Source organism: Chionomys nivalis, chromosome 8, assembly GCF_950005125.1.
Source record: "Chionomys nivalis chromosome 8, mChiNiv1.1, whole genome shotgun sequence".
Lineage (NCBI taxonomy): Eukaryota > Metazoa > Chordata > Mammalia > Rodentia > Cricetidae > Chionomys > Chionomys nivalis.
In genome coordinates, this window is record NC_080093.1 from 89,383,585 (window position 1) to 89,401,060 (window position 17,476).

General features: G+C 44.3%; 1 protein-coding gene across 1 annotated transcript in view; it reads right to left on the reverse strand.

The window, feature by feature from the left end:
- The window catches only part of Syt9 (synaptotagmin 9), a 169,006-nt gene that overhangs the window by 44,757 nt on the left and 106,773 nt on the right, over positions 1–17,476 (reverse strand). Inside the window, exons 4-6 of the mRNA XM_057779974.1 lie at positions 9,411–9,531; positions 7,342–7,513; positions 4,524–4,653 (exon numbers count right to left, since the gene is read on the reverse strand). Coding sequence (XP_057635957.1) covers positions 4,524–4,653; positions 7,342–7,513; positions 9,411–9,531 — 423 coding nt within the window. The remainder of the gene's footprint in view (positions 1–4,523; positions 4,654–7,341; positions 7,514–9,410; positions 9,532–17,476) is intronic.

Consider the following 17,476-nt stretch of genomic DNA (forward strand, 5'->3'; position numbering starts at 1 on the left):
GCTTTTAGGTATATATCCAAAGGATGCTCAATTGTGTCAGAAGGACATATGCTCAACTATGCTCATAGCAGCATTGTTTGCCATAGCCAAAACCTGGAAACAACCTAAATGCCCTTCAACTGAAAAATGGATAAGGAAAATGTATATTTACACAATGGAGTGCTACACAGCAGAAAAAAATAACAACGTCTTGAATTTTGAAGGCAAATGGATGGAGCTAGAAAACATCATTTTGAGTGAGGTAACCCAGACCCAGAAAGACAATTATCACATGTACTCACTCATAAGTGGCTTTTAAACATAACGCAAATCACAATCCCAGAGAACCTAGACAACGATGAAGACCCTAAGAGAGACATACATGGATCTAATCTACATGGGAAGTAGAGAAAGATAAGATCTCCTGAGTAAATTTGGAGCATGGTGACCTTGGGAGAGGGTTGAAGGGGAGGGGAGAGGAAGGAAGGGGAGCAGAGAAAAATGTAGAGCTCACTAAAAATCAATTTTAAAAAGACAATAAAAATGAGGGATGATCTTTGACCCAAACACCCTAGACTGGTGGGAAGAATATACTGAACCTCAGGTTTCTGTAGTGGCATTCCAATTGTATTTTAATAAATAAAGCTTGCCTGAAGATCTGAGAGTTAAAAAAGGTTGTTGGATATGCTAGGCCTGTAGGTTGAAGATGCATGCCCCAACGTTGCAGAGGAACTTTAGGTGACTGTCCAGGCAGCCAGCTGTTTCTGTCATTACAGTTTTTGGAAGTCATTTGCTTGAACTTCCTGCTTACTCAGTTAATATTATTTCCTTCTTGGGTCTTTGAGGGATTTAAAGACTAGATAGTTATAGTTTTCCTTGTTTATCTGATGCAGAAAGGAAGTTATGATATAAAGTAAATTAGGTACAAGACTTTAGACTCACCAAGATAGGATAGATATGGAATATTTTCTCTGAATTTGTCAAATGAAAATGGACATTGTTGATATATTTATTGCCTGTATACATCATACACAGTAATTGCACTTATTGTATACAGTTTTCTTATATTAGTTATAGCCTTCTTTTTATTTTAGACAAAAGGGGAAATGTAGAGGCATTTCAATTGTATTTTATTTTATTTTTTATTTTTTATTTATTTATTTTTTGAGACTGAGACTATATACAATTTTATTTCTCAAAGAAATTGGTGAATAGTAAAAATAATCTTTATATATTAAACACTGCTAAGACAGGGATGCTGATATAAAAATAACTTTACTGTGCTTTCTCAACACTTCATTTCATTCTTTTTTTTTTTTAGATTTTTTTTATTCTTTTTTAATTAAAATTTCCAACTGCTCCCCGTTTCCCATTTCCCTCCCCCTCCTCCCACATATTCCCCCCTCCCCCCACTCCCCTCCCCCATCCCCACTCCTCTTCTCCTCCCCTCAGTCCATTCCCCCTCCCTCTCGATACTGAAGAGCAGTCCAAATTCCCTGCCCTACAGGAAGACCAAGGTCCTCCCACTTCCATCCAGGCCCAGGAAGGTGAGCATCCAAACAGGCTAAGCTCCCACAAAGCCAGTTCATGTATTAGGATCGAAACCTAGTGCCATTGTCCTTGGCTTCTCATCAGCCTTCATTGTCCGCCATGTTCAGAGAGTCCAGTTTCAACCCATGCTTATTCAGTCCCAGTCCAGCTGGCCTTGGAGAGCTCCCAATAGATCAGTTCCACTGTCACAGTGGGTGGGTGCACGCCTCGTGGTCCTGATTTCCTTGCTCATGTTCTCCCTCCTTCTGCTCCTCATTTGGACCTTAAGAGCTCAGACCGTTGCTCCAAATTGGGTCTCTGTCTCTCTCTCGATCTATCGCCAGATGAAAGTTCCTGTGCCATTCTCCTTGGCCTCTCGTCAGCTCTCATTGTCCGCCACATTCAGAGAGTCCGGTTTTATCCCATGTTTTTTCAGTAGCAGTCCAGCTGGCCTTGGTGAGCTTCCAATAGATCGGCCCCACTGTCTCAGTGGTTGGGTGCACCCCTCATGGTCCTGACTTCCTTGTTCATGTTCTCTCTCCTTCTGCTCCTCATTATAACCTTGGGAGCTCAGTCCGGTGCTCCATTGTGGGTCTCTGGCTCTATCTCCATCCATCGCTAGATGAAGGTTCTTTATAAGTAACTTGGCCTTTTTCCTTTGCTGCTCTTAGTATTCTTTCTTTATTCTGTATGCTTTGTGTTTTGATTATTATATGGCGAGAGGATGTTTTTTTTTGATCCAGTCTATTCGGTGTTCTGTATGCTTCTTGAACCTTCATAGGTATATCTTTCTTTAGGTTGGGAAAGTTTTCTTCTATAATTTTATTAAATATATTTTCTGGACCGTTGAGCTGCGCTTCTTCTCCTTCTTCTATTCCTATTATTCTTAGGTTTAGTCTTTTTATTGTGTCCCATATTTCCTGAATGTTTTGTGATGAGAATTTGTTGGCCTTGCTGTTTTCTTTGATCAGCGTGTTTATTTTCTCTATGGTATCTTCAGAATCTGAGATTCTTTCTTCTATCTCTTGTATTCTGTTGGTTATGCTTGCTTCTGTAGTCTCTATTCGTTTACCTAGATTTTCCCTGTCCAGCTGGCCTTCTGTTTGTGTTTTCTTCTTTGCCTCCATTTCAGTTTTTAAGTCTTGAACTGTTTCCATTATCTGTTTGATTGTTTTTCCTTGGTTTCCTAGGGTATCATTCACTGATTTACTCAATTTTTCAAACTTTCTGTTATACTTCTCATCCATTTCTATAAGGGCATTTTTTACATGCTGTTTAAGGGCGTCAATCACTTTCATAAAGTCAATTTTATCTACTTCTTCATGATTAAGGTGTTCATGTCCTCCTGTTGGGAGGTCGCTGGGTTCTGGTGGTCTCATATAGTTTTTCAGATTGTTGGGTGAATTCTTGCATTGGCGCCTGCCCATCTCTTTCTCCGAATGCTCCCCTATGGATCTTCTTTTACTGGATCAGGTCTCCTTGCCTACTGATGTACCTTCCCAGTGATGGCTCTCTGCAGTGATAGCTCTCCTGGTGCTCCAGTGATGTCTCTCCTTGCTTGTTGCAGGCAGGCCAGTGAAACAAAGGAAGTCTCGCCTGCCTATTTGCCCTGAGGATTTGCCCCCAGCGCCAGACAGACTGAGCTGGATGGTGTTATGTGCCCAAAGAGGAAAGGGGGCAGAAGGAAGAAGGGTTCTGGATGCAAGCTGGGTGGGACAAGAAGAGAGAGGCAGTATGGGGGGTAGAGCCCCTGCAGGGAGCCCGGGGAGTATAGGGAGGGGGATGAGGAACTTCAGAGTTCCCTGTCCAGGGCTGCTTCCACCGCCGCTGGTCACAAACTCACCCCACTGCTGTCTCTCCTGGTGCCAAGATCAGATCTCCGTGCAGGTTGGGTAGTTCATAAACAAAGCGCCTACCTTGGTTGGTGCAGGCAGGCCAGTGAAACAAAGGAAGTCTCGCCTGCCTACTTGCCCTGAGGATTTGCCCCCAGCGCCAGACAGACTGAGCTGGATGGTGTTATGTGCCCAAAGAGGAAAGGGGGCAGAAGGAAGAAGGGTTCTGGATGCAAGCTGTGTGGGACAAGAAGAGAGAGGCAGTATGGGGGGGTAGAGCCCCTGCAGGGAGCCCGGGGAGTATAGGGTGGGGGATGAGGAACTTCAGAGTTCCCTGTCCAGGGCTGCTTCCGCCGCCGCTGGTCACAAACTCACCCCACTGCTGTCTCTCCTGGTGCCGAGATCAGATCTCCGTGCAGGTTGGGTAGTTCGTAAACAAAGCGCCTACCTTGGTTGGTGCAAGCAGGCCAGTGAAACAAAGGAAGTCTCGCCTGCCTACTTGCCCTGAGGATTTGCCCCCAGCGCCAGACAGACTGAGCTGGATGGTGTTATGTGCCCAAAGAGGAAAGGGGACAGAAGGAAGAAGGGTTCTGGATGCAAGCTGGGTGGGACAAGAAGAGAGAGGCAGTATGCGGGGTGTAGAGCCCCTGCAGGGAGCCCAGGGCTTCAATTGTATTTTAATAAATAAAGCTTCCCTGTGATTGGGATGGTAAAACAGCTACACTGGTCAGCCTTACAGACCAGGAAGCCATGATATACACCTTTAATCCCAGCAGCCATACTAGTTTGCCAAAGAAACCGGTAGTTCATGTCTTTAATCCCAGTGATAAATGACTTTAATCCCAGTCCTAGAGAGGATTATAAAACGGGAGGAAACAGCTCTCAGACATAATCTCATTCTGCAATTCCTGAAGGCAGGATCACCATTTCAGACTGAGGCCAAGGTAAGAGCCAGTGGTTGGCTGCTTTGCTTATTGGGTCTTTAGGTTGAACCCTGACTTCTCTCACTGAGTTTTTATTAATTGTGTTTCATATTTCATGCACGTTCCAACAGTCCTGGGAAATGTCACCAGGGACAGTGCTAGTGACAAAAGAGCCTGGCACATTCATGCTGTCAACACCTTTACACTTCCGCAGCAAAGCATGCAATCCACAGAGTGGAGCATGTTTGGTAGGTCCTACCTCCATCAGAGAGTGCCAGTGTGCAATGGGCTTCCGAGGATACGACAGCATCTCACTCCAGTGCTCTCTGCCCAGCCGCTCAGCTTCGTTGCCTACTTGACACACGCCGATGACCTCATTATGACCTACACTGTGAAAATGGGCCACAATAGTTTTTTCTTAAAATTTTGGTATGCAGAAATAAAAGCAACAACTCAAATGAGTGGAAGAAATTCAAAAGTAGTGGGCTATTTTTTTTTTTTTAATTCTCTAATTTAAAACTACAGTCTAGGCTGAACAGCAGATAGACCTAGGGTTCAAGACTGTATCCAACTTTCCTCCCACTGACATGGGTTCATTTGGTTCTGAGAACCTTTGTCCTGTTGGTGCCCGTGTGGGTCCAACACAGATTCCCTAACTGGACTGGAACGGAGTCACGAGGAATAATCAGACACAGCTTACATGGTCATCATGGAAGGGCAAGATCTCTCTCCAAAGATCTTCTATTTAATCACCAAACACCTTATATATCATCATATCAATTGAGCGGGAAAACACATTTGGCTGTATCCTAGGTAACCACTGTGCCTGGGCTCAAGTCACCTCCGCATCTAGCAGTCAGGTAGGCCATAAATTAGCATCTCTATAAGACATCCTCCAGTGGGAGCCTAGGCAGTTTGGATGCTCACCTTACTAGACCTGGATGGAGGTGGGTGGTCCTTGGACTTCCCACAGGGCAGGGAACCCTGATTGCTCTTAGGGCTGACGAGGGAGGGGGACTTGATTGGGGGAGGGGGAGGGAAATTGGAGGCGGTGGCGGGGAGGAGGCAGAAATCTTTAATAAGTAAATAAAAAAAAAAAGACATCCTCCAAATTACAAAGGAAGGAAGCACCAAACATCCTGACCAGTTTCAGTCAACACCTCTCCTCAGGAGACCTACATTTCTAACAAGTACATCCTTGCTCTTGTTAGGCAGAGACAGCTTGCCTGCAGAGCTACGTGATCAGCTCAGACAGGGCCTATGGCTTTTGTGCCATACAGAAATATGGGCCTACATTGTCCAAAGAACTCCCTGATGTGTGGTAATGATATCACTTCTGGGGCTGGAGGCTAAGCTGGCTTACAGAGACACCGAATGGAAAGGAAGCCCTTAGGAAGGAGAATGATGTAACTCCCACTCCAGTTTTCATAAGAGGCAACCAAGGATGCCAAGGAGGAGCCCCGGGGGTGGGGGGGGTGGGTTACTGGATCTTCTTGCTCCTTACTTCATTAGGGACCACCACTGTCATCTTTTCCACATCTTTCTTTCTTTCTACTCTCGGCTTTGGTTCTTTGAGCCAACTTGAGTTCTCAACTATGGAAGACACCCAGCTCCTTTAACTTAGGGCTAACAGTTTAAAACTTTTTGTGAGCAGGTCTTGCTTTTTGTCATTTTACTTTTTCCTTAGGAAAAAAAATAAAAAATAGTCCCTTGAAATAATTGAAAGTATGTGGCCCATTTTTCGACTCTTGGGATAATCTCTTTGTCCTCCCAACAAAGAAGAGTGGCTTCTATTCTGTTCATGTGGGGAGAAGGAGAAGAGATAAGGATTGTTTGGGATATTTAAGTCTATGCTCATTAAAATCAAATGCTTGCAGAGACCCTGTGGATACTGCCGTGGATTTTTCCAGGCCAGATTTATGAGTTTACTGATAATTAAATTAAGGCAGAAATCACATAATCAGATTTGTTGATGCAGGAACCTTGGCAGTAGCTTGGGAAATACCAGCCTAGCTTCCAAGCTGGTGGGCAGCATCCCCTCCTGGGACCTGGCACTATGGTGTTGTGTGTGTACAGAGAAGACAGGACAAGGTCTATGCCCAGCATGGGCTGTCGTACTCATGGGCAACTGTGTCCGAAGACAAGGCATGTTTCTTGTAGGATCTACTGGAAAAGCACTGAGGTCACTGATTCCGCTGTGCTAACATTTCAGAGGTAGATGGAAAAATTTTTAGCTACAAGCAATATTTGTGAGGTTATATTAGAAGCCAGACTGATTTTTTTCTTTTATAATTGTGCCCAGACCACGTGGGAGGTTTCTAATTAAAAAGAGACTTTGCATTTCAGTCTAATGACTAGTTTAACATGTATAATTCTCTGTTGGTACTTCCTTTGCATATTAAAATGTCTGTTTTTCAAATCTATCCTTTAAATACACAATTGGCTACAATGCAGGCTATAAATATCTTCTCTGTGCTGTATTAATTAAAAAGTCTAGCATCTTATACATTTTAATGTACCCTGTCATCTATACTGATCCTAGCATTTTCAAGAGAACATTTCTGTGTTTGCTTTCAGACTTAAGTGGATGGAAATGATCTTTATTAAACACAGTGCAAGGAGGGAAAAAAAGACTGAAGTTATATATTTAGAAACATTGGTGGCGTGGCTAAAGTAATCATTTTGTGTTTTGGATAGAAGCTTTCCACTAAAGGAGTCAGGCTGCTCAATGGAAAACAAGACTTGTGGGACCATAATTTGACACACAGAGATACCAAGACGTAAGCAGAAATGGGAACGGAAAAAAGTGGGACATGGCAGAGTAGAGAAGAAGAAAGATAAGAAACGGGGAGCGAGGGGCGAAGATGTCAGAAGTACTGCAGTGGGAGGACAGCATGGTGTGGACAGTCAGCCTGTCCTCCACATGCTGTCCCTGTGGTCACTGTGTCATGGAACCCCACCTCGCATAATGGCTGCTCCCTAATCTGCTCTTTCTGCCCAGAGACTGCGTGTGCATGCACGGGCACAGCACACAGCATTGAGGGAAGGAGGGAGAGAGAGAGCTCCTGGCATCTCACCGGTCATAGTCCATGACAGCTATGGACAAGTGAATCTGGTCGATGCTTTCAGGAGGGACATCAAAGACTATGGCTTCATTATAAACGGGATTAAGCGTGTTCCTCTTGGTCGATGTTTTCCTTTTCTTCAGTCGCCGGCCGTCACACATCAGTGAGACTTTCACGTATGGATCTGCACGGGCATGAGAACAAGGCACTATGAGGACAAATGCAGATGCTGGGCGTGCATGACCAAAAGGGAAAACTTTCTTCCTCTGTCTGGAGACTAGATTGGGGGATTTTAATTCATGTGATATGTGATGTGGGCAGCAACTACTTAGAATAATTAAGTTATTCCTTCAAGAAAAAACACAGGACACTGTCTCCTCAAAATTCATGAAATTTAAAAATAGGGTGAAAACATCTGTTGCCAAATTATAAAATATTCCAACCAGAATTCAGGACCCGCCTGCCTATGAAAGGAAAAGAAACAGACATTTCCCAGGAGTGGGAGACAGGACTTAGCACCGCAACTCTGGGCTACCCATGGAGATCTTTGCTTAAAGAATGGGCCTCTAAGAAGGAGAATGCTTCTAGCTTTATGAGCTTTATGGGGCAGTCTGTAGGGGTGGATGGCCTTACAACTGGGATCTCCTGCAAGTCTGTTTGCAAAGGGAGTCACTGTTCACTAATCAGTAAGAGAGAAGACAGAAGACTGTTCATAGAATGACCATGGCAGAGTGACAGGTGACCAGGCTGACTGTGCTCTGGTCTCCGTAAACCCTCACTACCATGCAGCTCAAAAGGCAATCCTGTATCTCTCTTCCTCAGCACATCTGCCCTCACTCCTCTCCTCTTCCAGAAGGTACCTTAAGCCAGAGGAGCTGTATATCTCTTCTCTTGCTTACAAACAACTTGGAGGATAGAACATAGAATGTGTCAACATCCTGGAGTAAAATCAGTCAGTAACAACCTTGCCATGCAAGTATAAGACTTGAGTTACATAGTATCTTCCATTTACACATCTGGGCATGGTGGGTGGCATGCACTTGTAATTCCAGTGCAAGGGAAGTGGAGACAAGAGGATCCTTGGTGTTTGCTGCCCAGTCATAGTCTAACCAGTGAGCCCAGGTCTCAATAAGAGAACCTTTCTTAAAAACCAAAGTCAAGATGACATTTACTCAGGTGTTGTTATAGTTTATGTTCTATATTCTAGGCTGTTTCTAAGAAAGGAAAAAAATGATATAGCTCCTCTGGCTTAAAGTACCTTCTGGAAGGGGTGAGTTCTCAGGGTGGCATGTGGTTAGGCAGAGAGATACAGGAATCCTGTTTGAGCCGGATAGTAGTGATGGACTAGGGGGAAAATGACTCCTTGGGAGTGGCATATGAGACTGACCTCTGGTCTTTATATGTACGTGCATACATATGTACACACACACACACTCACACAGATACACACACACCCCAGCAACAACAAAAGAATGCATTGCATTTCAGGCTCTTTGAGTTCAGCCAGTCTGTGTACCAGTGGTCTGTGCATTAGTGACCACTTGGCCAAGACTCGTATGAATGTGCACAGTGTGAGCTGCATACTGAGACATCTTGAGTCAGGGTTTACAATTTAAAGGCACATGCCTGGTTCACTGAAAAGAAATTCCAAGCTATAGTTCACTTTCGTAAGTAGTCAGAATTGTCTCCAGTTTTCAATGAGCCCAAGATAGTGAAGTCTGAGAAAAGGCCTAACCTGGTAGACCACCTCAGAATATGCAAACTGTGGGTTGAGTCCCAAATGCGGGTAGTAAAAGACTCAGGATTCAGCTCTCATCATGTAGCATCTTAATATACCACATCTTATACATATTAACGCGGTTCATCATACAACAACTCAACAGGGGCAAATCTTACTCTCACTTTACAGATGGGAATTTGAAGCCTAGAGTGGTTAAGTGACTGACCCAAGGTCACACAGCACCTAGAGGTGGCAGGAATGTGGTTAAACCCGGCAACTTGGTTCCAGACCGAAGGTACCATAATAGCAACTTTATAGTGTGTTGAATGAGAACTAGATGAGGAAGTGAAGAATGTCCCACCTGATGCTCCCGTTATGTCCATTGCCTTTAAGTTCCTTGCTTTGATCACGGTGATGGTCAGCCTGCCAGCCGTTGGAAGATAGCAGAGTGAGAACATAAGCTCTCCCAGATCCACATTGTCCTGTTCAGAAAGCACAGAGCGATGCATTAGAAACTGTCCTCAGCGCATGTGCAGGAGGCTCAGCAGCAGGCAGGTCAGAAAGGCCACTCTCTGCTCCTCTTGGTCAGCTCATGAGGTCCTAATGTCACACACAAACTCCACCCCTCTGCTGGGATAGCACAACTCATATTTAAGATGGCAGAGCTGAAGAGCCGGTCCACAGGAAGCCGCCACACATGTCCAGCCTCATACAGGTTCCCATAGTCCAGAACACAGCATTCTCAGAGTGCCCCTCCACGTCGCTCTATTCACATGGCTGCTGCAATCCGGAGAGAGTTCTCTGCACCAAGCCATGCAAAGAGAAGCCTAACAGGGCTGTTCACCCTAGCAGAGCTCAGACACTTGGCCCGCAACTTCCTGTGATCTTCCTGTGATCTTCCCAGCAGGGCTTCACTCTGGCCCATGTGCTTGCCCATCTACACAGAGCAGAGTGGTCAAATGAGCCACACTATCCCCCCACCCTCCAGATAACCCAGTCAGCCTCTTCCACACTCTACACTGCCATTTGTACCCTTAGTATTGCAAACAACCTCTGCAGATCAGTAACATGTGGTTCCGTCAGATCATGGAATCCTCTAGCTCCTAATTAACTCTGGACAAGGATACTGCATGAGTACGATAGTGACGACCTCTGACCTCAGTTCCCACATAATTAGACACACTGGGACACAAATCTCATCCTGCAAAATGTCCATGTAGGGTGAAAAGTTCAAAACCCAGACTTTAGGGAGCCCTGATGTCTGCTTCTTAAGGTCTCACTTAGCCCCATCCTATTTTGAGTGTGTCTGAATGAGGTCCATTCCCTCTACTGGGATCCTGTGGAAGACAGCTCCTTGGGCACTGTACAGCTGATCCAAATAGGTCAGAATATAGGAATCTTTCTCCAGCCCTCCACCCTCTTCTAAATCCCGGGAGAGTATAACTAGGAAGAGGAAAAAAGTCAGTTCATTTAGTTTCAATTTCTGTGAGACACCTGAGGTTATGGATCTGGGTGCCTGTGTCTAATTAATATGGTTTCATACTGACAGTGCTCTGGGGATTTGGGTTCTGGCCTCAACATCCACAGCCTCCCCTCCCCTTCTGGATTCTTGGAGGATGCTTCTATTTTTGGAAGCACAGATTCAGCTTTGGAAGGTCACCTTGCCAACAACCTGGCTTGACTGCTTCCACAGGGAGGAGGAGGTAAAGGATCTGTTTGGTAGCTAAGGCAGATGAATTGGTCTGTGTCTAGAAGCATTGCCTGGCTCATGCAAACAAAATCACCTCACCTTGCAGCCCAAGCAGTCCTGGTTTCTGGAACCTTGACCTCAGGAGCCCTGGTGCCCAGATCTTTCCCTGTGGGGAAAGGCTAGGGGGGCATTGCACAGGAGTGAGGCTTCACACCTGGCAGGTTCTTGTTGCTGTATGATGCTGTGTTTACTTCTGCAGGAGCCTAACCCTCTCTTTGCTTTTTATACTCAAGTCCACTCCTGTGTCCTTGATTTCTAGTCTTCCTTTCCATAGCACTTTCTCTCTTGTCCTACCTCATTTTGCCCAGAGAATCCCAATTTGAAATTGGTCAAAATCATGCCCATGAAGGTACCATAGTCAATTCTTTCAGCATCTATTTCTTGGGGGTTCACAAAGTGTACCTCACTCTGAAAGATGTGAAATGTGCTCATTCTACTTCTGGTTCTTGAAGAACATAGTTAAACATGAAGTGTCAGATTCCTTCTGTACTCTATACTAAGTATGTGGTGGTGTTTTTCCTCCCTACTATGAGTTCCATTCATAAATATTTCTACTGTAAGACTGTATACTCATGAGTTTAAAGGAAAAATAACAACAAAATTCTAAGACTAAAATCCCTAAGTGTATCTTTAAAACACATAAGTTAACAAATAATCATCAAGATGAATGTTCTTGACCTTCAAGTGATTCAAAAAGAAATTGTGTGTGTGTGTGGGGGGGTATGACTCAGTTGGTACAGCTCTTATCTAGCATGCAACAAATAAACCAGGGATAGTGGACACTCACAGCACTTGGGAAGTAGAGGCAGGAGGATCAGGAGGTCAAGGTTTCCTTGGCAGCATCGAAGTTCAAAGGCAGAGTGGGCTACATGAGATCATGTCTCAAAAACAAAATCAAAAGAAATCCTGCAAACAATTTTTAAAATTTTACATATAGAAGTAATTTATTTATAAAATAATTAAATAAAAATAAAATGATGCTGAAGTGATGGTTCATTGGGTAAGAGTGCAGACTCCTCTTTAGAGGGCCTGAGTTCAGTTCCCAGCAGCCACATCAGGAGGCTCAACCACCTGTGACTTCTGCTCCAGAAGAACTGATGCTATTGGCACCTGCATTCATGTGTTTATATTGACACTCTTGGACAACACAGAAAAATTAAGTCTTAATAGGTAAAATGACAGTAAAATTTGAATATTGAAAGACTTAAATAAAGCAATAAAATACGCCCCCCCTTCCTATATATACAACCTCATGCCACTCTTCCTCAAAGTAACACTGTGAACAATCATTAGGGATCTCATCCATCCATTCATTCACTTATTTATTCATTTGCTTACTTTTTAATGGATTTATCTATTTCATCTTATGCATGTGTTCTGCCTGCGAATATGTATGTGCACCACGTGTTGTCTGGTGTCCACAGAAATCACAAGTGAAGCAGCAGATCTCCTGGGACTGGAACTGCTGTAGGTGGTTGTGGACCACCATGTGGCTGCTGAGAACTGAACCTGGGTTCTCTGCAAGAGCAGCAAGAGCTCGTAACCGTTGGGCCATCTTTCCATGCCCTCATTTCCTTATTCTTAAATCTTATTTGGCTATAAGAACTGTTTGGGGCTGAATCTGCAATAGTAACTCAGAGTCGTCATCCCTTGAGGGACCGTGAGCTTCCCAGGCAGTAGGCCAGGGGGCCACTGACATTTGATGGTAATGTTCCTTTCTCACCATAAGTTGATGCAGGTTTGGGGTCAAGAACCTGTGGAATCTCTATATCCACGAACATTCCCTTGAATCAATACTTCCCAATCAGAAGTGAATTTGCTCCTCGGAGGATATTTGACACAATCCAGAGCTTCTGATTGTCACCTTTGAGGACTGGGATGTGTTACTGACATCTAACAGACAGATACAGTCCAGGTTCACTGCAAGAACAGTACGCAGGTAAGCCACAGTTATCCAGTCCAAAATGTGACTTGTGCCAGCATCGAGAAACGATGTGTATATGAGTGTGGAGTTTCTTCGGACATCTTCTGGAATGTTGAGAAGAGCCAAATACAAAGAAATGGTGGAATACCTGCCTTCTATTTCAGCCAGAGAGAATCAGAATGCAGAAGTATCACCAGTGCTGAGTGTCGTGGAGGATAGTGGGGAAAGGAAATGACATGCAGAGAAACGCCTCATTGGCTCCTGCTTGGTGTGGTCAAGTGCAGCAGGGTACATTGGGAAATGCCCAGAAGTGTGTCTAAGTTCTCTGTCTGCCAAACTGTAATCTCTTTGCTCCGACTGCGCCTGTAGTAGTCAATATTAGCTGTATTTTCCGGCTGACTAGTGCACTTTCTATTCTTCCTGCATTCTCCTAGTGAATTCCTTTCCCACTCTGTGATATCCTAAAGGGTGCTGCCGGAAACTATGCTAACCACAGCATTATATTCGCTACACTGGGCTTTGTTGGGACAAGGGATGGGTACATAACCCAAGGGGGTTGTTGGAGTCATCCCTAGGACTGATCACTAAATATTAAAAATTCTTATTTTACTGATGTTATTCACTAGAAGATAAGACTAAAATCATGTGCTTTTTGCATGATGTCTAGTAAAAGTAGAATAACATCACTTTAAATTGACTTATGTATGTTAAGGATGTGTAATACATACCCCAAAGAAAGAACTAAAATAATAAAAGGAGTTTGTGGCTAAAACAGTAAAAATGTGAAATAATATAGGTATGTGGAAATACTCAGTAATTAAAAAAAGACAGGTAACCATGGGAAGAGGACAGGATCAGAGAGAAAAATCTAGTAGAAATAAAAAGCAAATTATAAGGTGACAAATTTAAACAAAACTATCACAATAGTGGCATTAAAAATAAATGGTCTAAATCTTTATATTAAAACCCCTGAAGCTTGGACATACAATGTGACTGACTGAAGCTCAGTTAAAGCCTTGACTGCCCACTTAACATTAGAGGAACAATGTCATTTCTCAGATTTCTCCTTTGGGGAATTAATATTTGAACACGGGCCGGGTGGTGGTGGTGCAGCCTTAATTCCAGCATTCTGGAGGCAGAGGCAGGTAGATCGCCAAGTTCAAGGCCAGCATGGTCTACAGGGCTATACAGAGAAACACTGTCTTTAAAAACCCAAACTGTCTGTCTGTCTGTCTGTCTGTCTATCTATCTATCTATCTATCTATCTATCTATCTATCTATCTATCTATCTATCTATCTATCTACAGGGTTGATGATAATGAAAGTTAAATTACACATAGGGGCTGTCGTGATTGCTCAGGCAGTGTAGTCCAGAGACTGATCATCACAGCCCACATGAAAAGCCTGGTGTGCTGGCACCACATGGAACCCCAGCACTGTGGAAAGGGAAACAAGGCAGATACCTGGGGCTTGCTGTCCAGGTAGCGGAGCTCCAGGCCAATGAACCACAAGGCTATGAAACTTCTCATCTCTTGTCTATTCTTCTTCCCAGCACCATATTCTTGACTGTGTCTGGCTCTCTGAGAAACCCCGTTTTTAAAGCACCCCTTTCAAAAATAAAGCCTTGTAAGAAACAGCACCAAGTGCAATCCTAGTTGTGAGATTCTCCTGGATGATCTCTATTGTCACCCATAACAATTACATTGAGGGTCCAAACCCAATCCTTTTGTAACATGGCCTCTGTTAATGATCTGCTCATCCCATCTCCTCAGACACCCGATGGCATTCTTGGTACTCCCCCCAAGACATGGCAAAATGGGCAAAAAATAAAAAGCACGAGAGAGAGAGAGAGAGAGAGAGAGGCCCTTTTTCAGCGACAATCCTACTGATAATTAGCATGCGCTGTTAAAGTGACTGTTGGTTGCACTTTATTTATAGGTATTGACATGATTAATTGCATTGGAAGTGTGCCTGGAGATGACACTTTCTGAGCTGCTGCTGGCATTCAAGTGAACCGGCAGCCCTCACCGGGGGAGGATGGGATCAGCCCACACTTGCCCCCATATAACATGTTCTCAAAGGACTCTAGGTCTAGTTCCCCTTAAGGAAGAATTTTCTTTGACCCTAGGAATGGACAAGGGAATTAACACAACACTTGTGCAATGCTCCTTGTGGTCAATAACAAATTTCTCAGCACTGTCTTATCTGGTCTTAATATGGCACTTAATAGCTCCAGTGTTTAGATATCTAGTCTAGTTTCCTCCTTGCAGTATAGCTTCATACATCCAATGTCATCTTCCGATCCCTGGCAAGTTATCTAACAGGCATCTTACTCTTAATCATCCTTTACAAATGGAATTCATTTCCCTTACCCGCCCCCAGCCTTCCTATCCAGCCCTTTTTCAATTTAGTGTAGCAAAACCTCCTGAAGGCTGAAGTTAAACTCTAGTTGCCACTGGATCTATATTCCTCCTGTCATCCTCCCACATCTGCAAGTCATGACATTTCTCCCTTCAAAAAAATCTAGAATCTTCCCAATTCCCTCATCCATGGCGTTACCCTACTGCAAGCTCTTCCCAATTCCCTTGGCTATGGCGCCACCCTACTGCAAAGCAACACCGCTTTGCACATGTACTATAGCATGGCTCTGAGTCTCGGATCAGTCCACTCTGATCATCGGCAAGGAGTCAGGTGGGGTTGAATCAGAAAAGGGCTGTCTATGTGGATACATGAGAACACATCGGGGTGCCCAACCCTCGTGTGTGACTAGGGCTTTCCTTTCAAAGGTTCTGGGAGGTGGCTGGAGAACTCTCATCTCACCTGTGGACACTTGAAACCAGCTGTATCCCAGGGCTACAGTGGCAGATGGGACCAACGATGATAATAACACTAAGAGGAACTTGAGGGAGCCACGTCCCCTCCCTACAAGAAAACAATGGCTGCGCTTGGTTTGGAATCTGGCAGGTACTCACTGTGACTTAATAGGTGGCAGTATCTCACCATGAGAGGGCCTACTTGGTAGACAGCCTTTCTCAGTACCAAAGGCAAATAACTTCTGTCATACTGAAATCAACCAACTGGGAACACAGAGTGAAGCTTCTCCACAAGGCAGGAGTCCTGGGTCCCAGCTGGCAAAGGGAAGACATCTTCTCAAGTATAAAAATCTAAGCCACTTTCCCAGAAAATCAAACATGGTTCTCATCTCAGGTATGCTATCGGGAGCTATTATGGATGGGTGCTTTCCAAATCTTTCAAGAATTATTGAGTATGCTTGCTATACAAGCACGAGAACCACATACATGCACACCTGCATGCACTCCTGAACATGTATTCACCACCCCAATACCAGAACGCATTTAGTTAATGGGCTCATTCAAAACAGTTGCTCTCAAACTAATATCTCTTCCTTTTATAATCAAGCTGCAGATTCAGAACAGAAAGTTTGCGTGGGCACAGTGTGACCTCAGCATGACATGAGTCCTCTCCTTAAAGCCTTGCAAATGATCTAGAAGATTTAGCCTAAAGGTGAATTCATATCTGAAGGGACCACCATATATAAATGGTGTTAGCAAATGATTCAATAACCCGGGTCTTGTCCAGTTCCAATTTTCTTTAATAGTCAAGAAGAATCAGAATTTGATATAATACAACAGACTTCATGAGTATGGGGGAATCCAGACTCATGATCCATAAAAATCTTGTTAGGTGAGATATATAAAGCCAATAATATAAATTCATCAAGATAAATTATTGGAAGACCTAAAAAGTCACTGGTATAATTCCTGAAGTAGATATGGAGCACTGGGCGAGTGGTGTAGAAACCTAGGGAGGACTCCTGGTAATGGAGGATACAGAGTCTGAACTGGCCAGCTTTTGTAGTCAGGCAAGACTTCCAGTGCTGGGATTGGGTTACATTTGGTTGTTGGCTGAGGAGGTCCCATGGAGATATCTAAAACACTCAGGTTGATGCTAGGACACCCTCTGAAAACTAACAGTGGGGGCCCCATTGCTGAGGAAAAGAACCACTTAGCTCATTGAACACAGTGAGGCTGATCTGGTGCAGGCTTGGAGCTTTCACCCCTATGCTCTAATTTCTTTGGTGTGAGAAGGTGCTCTGCAGGACACAGAAAGAGAAACAAACCCAGACACCAACCCAGCCACAAAACCCTCATCTACCATCTGTTCTGCCTGTAAGACATGCTAGAGCAATGGTGGTGCAGAACACGTGGGAGTGGCCAACCAATGTTTGGCTTAACTTGAGGCCCACCCCACGTGAGGGAGCCCTGCCCTACACTGCCTGGACTAGATAGTCCTGAGACCTATGGTAAAATGAAACACACTGGCAAAACAAAAAACAATGAAATGATTCCTAGTGCTATTCTGCTATATTTATAGATTGATGTCTTGTCCAGCAGTCATCAGCAGAAAGGCTTCCTCTAGCAGCAGATGGAAGAGGGTCAGGGAGACAGAGTCTAAATTGGAGGCCTCTATCGGGGTCTCTCCTCTCAGAGAGAAGGAAACACTGCAGAAGAGAGGGAAGAAATACTGTAGGAGTCAGAGGGGGTGGAGGACACTGGGAGAACATGGCTCACTGAATCAACTATGTAGGGTTCACAGAGATGGAAGCAGCAAACGGGACCTGCATGAGTTTGCATCAGGTCCTCAGCGAATATGTTGTAGCTGTTAGCCTGGTGTTTTGTGGAACCTGTAACAGTGGGAGTGGGTGCATCTCTGACTCTTTTGCCTGCTCTTG